Source organism: Xiphophorus maculatus, chromosome 3, assembly GCF_002775205.1.
Source record: "Xiphophorus maculatus strain JP 163 A chromosome 3, X_maculatus-5.0-male, whole genome shotgun sequence".
NCBI classification, from domain to species: Eukaryota; Metazoa; Chordata; class Actinopteri; order Cyprinodontiformes; family Poeciliidae; genus Xiphophorus; species Xiphophorus maculatus.
The window spans coordinates 16,244,409-16,252,818 of NC_036445.1; the positions used below are offsets into that span (position 1 = coordinate 16,244,409).

General features: G+C 36.3%; 1 protein-coding gene across 2 annotated transcripts; it reads right to left on the reverse strand.

Moving 5' to 3' along the window:
• Nucleotides 1–300: 300 nt before the first annotated feature.
• On the reverse strand, nt 301–8,192 carry LOC102220168 (G-protein coupled receptor 20-like). 2 transcript variants are annotated; one of them, XM_023330688.1, is made up of 7 exons: nt 6,685–8,192; nt 2,855–3,134; nt 2,347–2,613; nt 1,992–2,236; nt 1,738–1,822; nt 1,027–1,152; nt 301–857 (listed from the first exon to the last, which is right to left on the reverse strand). In XM_023330688.1, the coding sequence occupies exons 2-7, from the start codon at nt 3,068–3,070 to the stop codon at nt 672–674; spliced, it is 1,125 nt and encodes a 374-aa protein (XP_023186456.1). In that variant the 5' UTR covers nt 3,071–3,134; nt 6,685–8,192; the 3' UTR covers nt 301–671. The 2 variants fall into 2 exon arrangements, with proteins under 2 accessions (XP_023186456.1, XP_023186455.1); XM_023330687.1 differs by having other exon boundaries at nt 2,855–8,192.
• Nucleotides 8,193–8,410: the final 218 nt, after the last annotated feature.

The following is an 8,410-nucleotide window of genomic DNA, read 5'->3' on the forward strand; positions in this document are numbered from 1 at the left end:
GAGCAGTTTTTCATGTCATCTTTACAATTTTTAAAATCAGTTGCATAACAGATGTAAATTTAATCTGTTATGCAGATTAAATTGCATAACAGATTAAACTGTTACAGATGTGCTAAATTTATTGCTAAACTGTAAATCTTATTCAAGATTGAGGGACATTTTCATTGTACAATTACTGTCTAAATAGCTATGTAAGGGCAAGAGTAGGGATTTTTTTTTAAAACTTATTTTGGAAGCATTGGTAAAAGCATTAGCCTACAAGGCAAATACACTTTTATTTTTAAATGCAATGATGTCAATACATTTCATTATATCTGAAGAAGCTTCAATGAGACTTCATTGTATATCCTTTAACTCATTCAAGCAATGATACAAAGGTCCTTTATTAGTCTTCTGAGAAGCAACATCACCAGATGAAAACAGAGTGATGACGATGGCTCTGCATGATGAAAGTTGGTTGCAAACAAAATCTGTCTCTTGTCATTGCCCATAATTGGTCACACCCACATATATTTCTTTTTGCTGTAGAGCTCATATTAAAAACTTATATCTTGACTATAAGTGAAGATACACGGTCGTTACACGGGAAAGCATTTTTTAATGATCAGATGTTTTAAGAAACTATTTATCTCTGTCAAATGTAAAACCAAGCACCTCTTGCTAGCACAGTTTCATTGAGTATGATTGTTATCCAAAATGTCTCTCAGTCGTATGCTGGGAATCCTGGTCATCATGATCCTGTTATTGGTGATGGCGCTAACTGTTCCCCCAGAGGCCTTGGAGCTGTGCTGCATACTGACAATGTCACCACTGGTCTGCTCTGGCTCGGCACGACGGAAAATGTGTTTCATTGTAGCCTGGGGACAATAACAGTGGTAAATAATTTAGTGACTAACTAAGTGAATGATTGACCGATGGGTAAACAAATCATGATTTAAAGGAAGGATAGACGTGTGGCAGAGAGCACAGATTTCAAGGCGGATATAGTAATGAAGAAGAGTGGCTAGACAGAACCTTGAGACTCACCTTAAAATTATTTGTTACAAAGCAGTAGACAACTGGATCCATACAGCTGTTCATGCTACTTAGAGTGACGGTTAAGTGGTACACGATCACTTGATGGGGCATGTCAGGGTAGAAATACAATAAAACCTACAATAAAAAAAAAAATACAAATCCACTCAGCTCTGGTCACAAGCTGTCATATTTTAAGCACAGGCAACCTGTTGCAGAGACAGACACATTTTTGTTGCCAACTTTAAGATTCCAACGTATTTATAGTCCCATATCTTGTCACTATTTCACATTTAATTTAAAGATACATACTGTTTGTCCATATTATAGTGGGTGTGTAAATAGTGTTGAATTGGAGGTGTCTGTAGAAATACAGATTTTTCTTATTGTCTTAACTGAACATGCTTCAGGTTTTGTTAGAGTTGCCAAAATAAACTCGACTCACCAGACCAGTCAGTGAGATAATTCTCAATTTGATGCTTTTTTGGATTTGTTCACAAATAAATCTCAGAAAATAATAACCAGTTGTTTGTGATTGTTTTTAAGTTCAGCTAATTAAACTTGGAAAGAGGATAAGATTTTGACTCTGTTGTATCCTGTAAAAATGGGTCTGATGCTAAATTGTCAAAAGTGACGTAATATAAATAGCAGAATGAATGTATGGCAATGAATGAATAATTGGATGGATGGGCAGATAGATGGGTGGATGTATATCTTACTCACTTGTCTGATGTGGAAGGGAGTGAAGCAGACTGTGAAGATGATCAGCACAGTAGTCAGCAGCTGGACTGCTCTTCTCCTCCGCTTCCTTTAGAAACATAATCTGAAATGTGATAAGCTGAAGTCGATACAATCAGGGATTTTCCAAAGCTTCAGAAGTAAGTTAATTCTCTTATATTTTTCACTTGTTTTGGTTAATGCGTGTCAACTGGTAGCAAAAAGTTCCGATTTTCTCTATTCTTCTGCTTGCCTTTTACCTGCTCTGCTGCATGAGTCGATGGTCTGTCAGGGCCCACATAATGCGAAGAGTGAAAACCAAAATGACGATGAGGGGTAAAAAGAACTCAGTGATTGTGAGAAAGAGGAGCTGTGAGATGCAGCAGCCTGTGTGCTGGAATGCAGTGGAGAGAAAGGAGTATGTGACCACGATGGCAAACAGCCAGACGGTAATGCAGACCAGCTTGGCTACGCTGGAGTTCCTCCAACGACGTGAAGCTTCAACCTGTAAAGACACAGGAAAGCAAGACATTTAAACATCTAGGTTTAAGATCTCCAGGTTGAAGCACTGATATTTAGAAAACCTACTGAGACAAATGATTGGTAATAACTCACCTGCACAATGGCAAGGTAACGGTCGACACATATGCAGGTTAAAAATAAGATGCTGCAGTACATGTTTACAAAGTAGCTGAATATGTGCATGTAGGAGCAGGTGAGGCAAGCTCCACCGCTGTAGTAGAGCGAGATGCGGGTTGGCAGAGATAGATTCACCAAGAGGTCCGTCACTGCCAGGTTGATGGTGTAGATCACTGAGGTGGTCTTCTGTTTTGTACGGTAACAAAAAACGTAAAGTGCAACTGTGTTGAGCACCATGCCCATCTGGAAAAACAACGGAGATACAGTGCCTTGAAAAACACCCTGGAACTTTTTCAGTATATGTAAGTGCAAACTCAGTTTATTTTAAATGTATTTTATATTGCACACCAATGTAAAGTGAATGCAAATGTGGCAAAACATGAAAATGTTCAAGGTGTGCAATTTTTTGCAAAGCAGTGGAAATAAGGAAGATTTCATAAACATTATGAAAACGAGCCAGTAAAGAAGCTTTGTGAAAACCTACCAGGAATATGACAGAGTTTATGACGATCAGTGCAATCCAGAGGCCATAGAAATCATTGTACAGTCCTTCGTCTAAATGGGCCAGTTTTTCAAGATATGCTCCCATGCCACTCCTGTTAGCTGGGGTGTTTGTTATAGGCAGGGTGGAAAATGAGGTGTTGATAGAAAGGCAGGATTCAGTATTATTGTAGTTCATCATGTTGGCGGTGACCCACATTAACCGCGTAAAGACAAGGTTAAGTTGATAATGGAGATACTGGCAACTCAGACAAAAAGTGGCACTGTAAGAGAGAAGAACACACATTAAAACACACATTAAAATATCAACATGCATGTCTTTTTATACAATTTCAATCATTTTCTAATATTCCTCTAAGTAGTGGACCCAAAGTCTCAGTTGTTACTCACCATTGTTGTGTTACGTTTTCCCCTCATCTTCAAGCATGACAGTAAAAACTTCAAACACTTACAACAAAAGTAATTAAGCTGATTTTTTATCCTGAAATTGCTGCTCTTTCAATGAAACTGTTCCCTACAGTATTGTTTGCTTGTTTTGATTCTAAATTCAACAAGGAGTCTTGAAAGTTTAGGTTCACACTTGCTCTGTATCCAGCATTACTTAATTATTGCTAAATTGCAAAAAATACAAAAATAAATCTTAATGTGCAAAGCTGGTAGAGTTAAACCCCCATAAGGCTTACAATTGTAGGTGATTCTGCTGCGTATTGGCTCAGTAAGGCTGAACACAAATGTACAGCGCTCTTGTCAATTTTTTTATCTGTAAAAACACATTGTAATCATTGTCTGGTTTTCCTTCGACTTCACAATTTGAATCTATCGTATAGAAACCAAATTTAACAAGTTTGTAGTTTTAATGTGAAAAATGAGAAAAAAAAATCAAGAGCTTTGAATACTTTTGCAAGCCACTTTTGTGAGCTTTGAATACTTTTGATTTTGAATTCAGTGTCTGAAGATGCGGATCAGAGCAGGAATAGCTTTTTCTACATACCTCTGCCTTGACGTGTCCTCTCTCTGTTTGACCTCAGCATGCTTGTTGTTGTTGGCACAACCGCACTGACAGAACCACTTTAAAACCAATATCTGAGCTATTTGGTGCAACTATTTATAAAATAAATATACCATTTACTGCCAGTAGAAATACTCTCTCATGGGCCATTGGCATGTGCATTTCCATTTTCTCATCAGAAAGACAAACAGTATATTCTTTAACTCATATAAAAAACCCTGATTATTAAATTTGTGTAGTTTTTATCTCACTTACAGTGACTCATAAACACCTACCTCTGCAACTCTGTAAGCGTTGTGAATCTCAAGTTGGACTGTGTGTGTTTATTTTCCTCGAGGAAAGATGGTAAATGGTTCTCACAGCTGAAATAAACTAAATGCAATTGAGTAGAAATTGTTTTTGTGTTGACAGGGTATTTATAGCTTCCTGGTTTGTGCGATATAATTTGATTAGCTAAGCTGTTAGTTTGCAATAATTCAGTGGAAAGAGTCATTGATGTGGCTTGTGCAACTTCCAGAACAATTTTACTATCAACATAAAACGTCTTCTCAACTTGTTTTTTATGCCGTGATTCCAATTGTGTCAGACAATATTTTATAAAGTCAGAGTACAGAATAAATCATCCAACAATAATAATGATGGCTTATTTAAAGCAAGACAAAAGGGACAGCTTATGTCAACATGCAACATAAACACATTTAGCAGTTTCAGTTTGATGATAAAATCCCTGAAATTCTAGTCATCAATTTCAAATAGAAAGACATTCTAGCAGAAAATCTGCCATGACATGGAAAAATAAACACAACATTTTGTATTAATTCTAATTTCTCTAAGAATAACAAAATCCCAGGAGAAGGCCAGCGTGTCACGTGTTCCTGCATGACTAATGCGGTTTAATTGCTCGTGCGAATCCAAGAGAGGGCAGAGTGTGATTAGCTTTTGTATTCTCATTACACAATAATCAGCAAAATATCACCAGCTGATGGTTTACTCAGACTAATGAGAATAATATGCTCAACTGAGGGTGAGCCATGAATAATGTGATTCATTATCAGGACGAAAACGAGCCCAGCTACAGTACAGTAGCACCAATGAAGGAAATGAATGGGACTCTTACAGTAACATCTTCTGAAGTCTGGCCTTTATCTTATAATGCCGAGAAGAGGAGCATCGTCGAAAGAAAGCTAGGAGAAGTCCTGCTTGCAGTTTGGTAAACACATGTTGGGGGGACAGTTATCATGAGGAAGATGGACATTCTTTAAAATGACGCTGAAGAACATTGTGGTGTCAGCATCATACTACAGGAATGTATCTCTTCAAAATAGAGTTATGAATGATGAAGTAGTTTAGATCAAAGCATATTCATGAGTTCAGATCTAAATCCAGTTTAATATCTGTGAACTTGAACACTGATGTACACAGATGCTCTTCTTCCAAACTTACTTGGTGTCAGTTATTTTGTAAGGAAGAATAGGTGAAAAAAAAAAATAGTCTCGCCATACAGTCCACACAATTATGAAGTACTTTATGCTGGTTTACCACAAAGTATCAAATAATAAAATATTGAACTTTGTGATTGTTATGTCAAGAAACATAAAAAAGTTTGAGGGGCGTGAGTATTCATTCAAGTTGCTGTAGATAAGCTATGGTATAAGTAGTGACTTTATTTATGTGATTATATATTGATGCAACAATTAAATTTCATATGGGGCCTAAACCAAACTCTTCAGATACATTTTGTCTGCTCTACAATCTGTTACTTACAGTATATAACCTGAGAAACATAATTGACTGGTTCTTTTATAGAGACGCACAGACCTGTTGCAAAATACCCAATAAAAAGGTCAAGATACCTCTCCATCCTTCACAATGACATTGTGGGAAGGTACAAATCAGGAAAGGGTATGAACTTATTTCTAAAGGACTGAGTGTTCCCACAGGAGCCTGGTAGTCTGAAAAACAGTTTGACTCTCCAGCTGAGTTGAGTAGCTTAGGAAGGAGGTCCTGGGACACAGAGAAATGGCAAACAACTGCAAAAAACAAAGGCTATACAGAGATGAGTGACAAGCAAAGAAAAGGTTTGCAGCTCTCCATTATTTTGGCCTTTCAAAGAAGATTAGTGAAACACAGGAAATTCTGAGTAAATGACAAATAATAGCCCATTTTGAGAATTGAATACAGTTGTGAGATCACAAAAACAGATAAATAAAAGATCTATGAAACCAGAAATGGTCATTTATCTAATTTCACTGAGTTTGTGATAGTAGCAAGACCACATAAAAATGCTGAAGTTTAAATGTTTGTTATTGTTTGCATTTGCAAAACCAACTGGTGGTCTATGAACATTTTAGAGTTTGTGTTAGTAATTTTGAACCTGGGGGGAACATAAATTTGATTCGAACTACATAGATCAGGTTATACTGCACATATTGCATCCTTAATTGTAGGTAATTGTCAAATGATACTGAGAGGAAAACAAAAGGCCTAGAGGCAGATTGAAAACAACATTGTCCAAATAAACTCCAGCAGTGTAGGAGTCCTGTTTGGATGATTGTACTAACTGCCTGAGAGACAGAAAAATACTGAGAGGAAGACAAACAAAGGGTGAGATGGTGGCACAGAAATCTCGCGCTGATCTAATGTATTGTTGATTATTGCTTCAACAAGACGCTTTCAGGTAAACTGAACATTTCCTTTCTGTGATTTACATTTAACATCCAACTTGTCACTGGGTAAATTTCCTGTTAAAAAACACAATGCAACTTTCATACTTAATGAGATCATCCATGTTGATGTTAACTTACCAGGGGTTTTTAAAAACGACGGACTACCTATGGGCTCTTCAAAACTTTGTCCTAATAAAGTTGTCCTTTCCTCGAAAGCCAAAAATCCTTCCTCAATGTCCAAGGAAGCACCATTCTCAGTTCAACACCAATCATGTCTTAAATAGCTCAGCCTTTCAGACTGAATTTGACATCAAGTCAAACAACTTATCAGGATTTTGACTCATCCTGCAAGGAGGCAATAAAAAGTATCTCCCCATAAAAATCAAGCATAAAGAAATATAATTTCTATTTTCTTACATGGTCATCTCTTACTGTATCCCTTCTTAGCAAATAAAAATTCCCAATATGCTTCTGCCTTAGATTCTTGATTTGAGTCTCACTCATTTTACTGCTATTTTCTGCTTTTCCTCTGTTCCCTCTTGTTTTAGCATCATTTTTAGTCTCTGGTCTCTCTCAGTGTCCCTGCCTTCCCACTTTTCTTCCTCAAATTCTGAAGCAGCCCTCTGTTTGGTGCTCAGACAGGAAGTCTCTGTAGTGTTTATATTCTGAATAGACATGTTCACAATGCACACACACACACACACACAATGTAAGAGTAACCGTTGTTGGAGCATAGCTTTACAAAGAACAATAAATGATGTCATAGTTTAAAAAAGATGAAGATATAAAAAAAAATTGTTCATAGTCGACAGCAGGTTTTTTTCTTTTGCTTTATTGGCATTTCCAATTAAGTATGATTAATTTTTGTAGGGAATATATTTTAGGTATTGTATAAAAGACACTTGTAATTTGAGTCAAAAACACCAGAGCAACAATTCGTGCAGTTTTGCACAAGTACTTTTTTAGAGAACAGGGCTAAAATTATATAACACTCGGTGTGTTTATTTCAATCTCTGGTAAGTTGATCTTTGGTTGAAGTAGTAAAAGCTGACACTAATAAAACTACAAATATCTTACTGGATAGGGCAAAAAAGTGTAGGCAGAATCTGTGGTGCCACACTTATTGGAATCCCTGGCAGTTCTTGTTCATTAAAAAGGATTTAAATATTTTTATGAAAAATGTAAGAGCTTACACTTGACAAGTCCTGTATAACTAAGAAAACACACAGTGTATGCCAAGCTAGAAAGAAATGTGTTTTCATAAGAAACTGCCAACTTTTGTGAATGTGTCCATGTCTACAGTCAGAGTAATAATTAAAACTTTTAATCTGTAACTGTGGAAATGAGGTTGGATGAGGACCAGTGTTTATCACTCCACTACACAAAATGATGCGGATTTTAATGAAGGCTCACTGATAAAGAACAGTGGCAACCTTTTTCTGATATTATTCAACTGCAGTAAAGGTCACATTTATTTTAAAGCCTTTTACACATTTTATTTCTAGTCTGCTGTGACTATAGCTAACAACTACAATAAAAAGATTAACATTCAATGCAATGTTTTCCATAAATGCTTAAAATTAGCCCTAACAAGCTGTTTTAAACCATGTTTTTCTCTTAGTCACTCGGGTTTGTTAAAAGTGCTGGCCCAGCTGAAGTGTCTGCTTCCTAATAAGACTACAGAGACAGTTTGCTATAATGCAAAAAAAAAAAAACCTTAGCAAAGAATTTAATATTGGATGGATTTTTGTATAAAAATAAATGTAAGGTATTTAAATTTGAAATGCAAGTGAAGCAACTGGTTTGCAAGATATTTTATGTTTACATGGGCGCTATATATATACAGTATATATAAATATAAAAT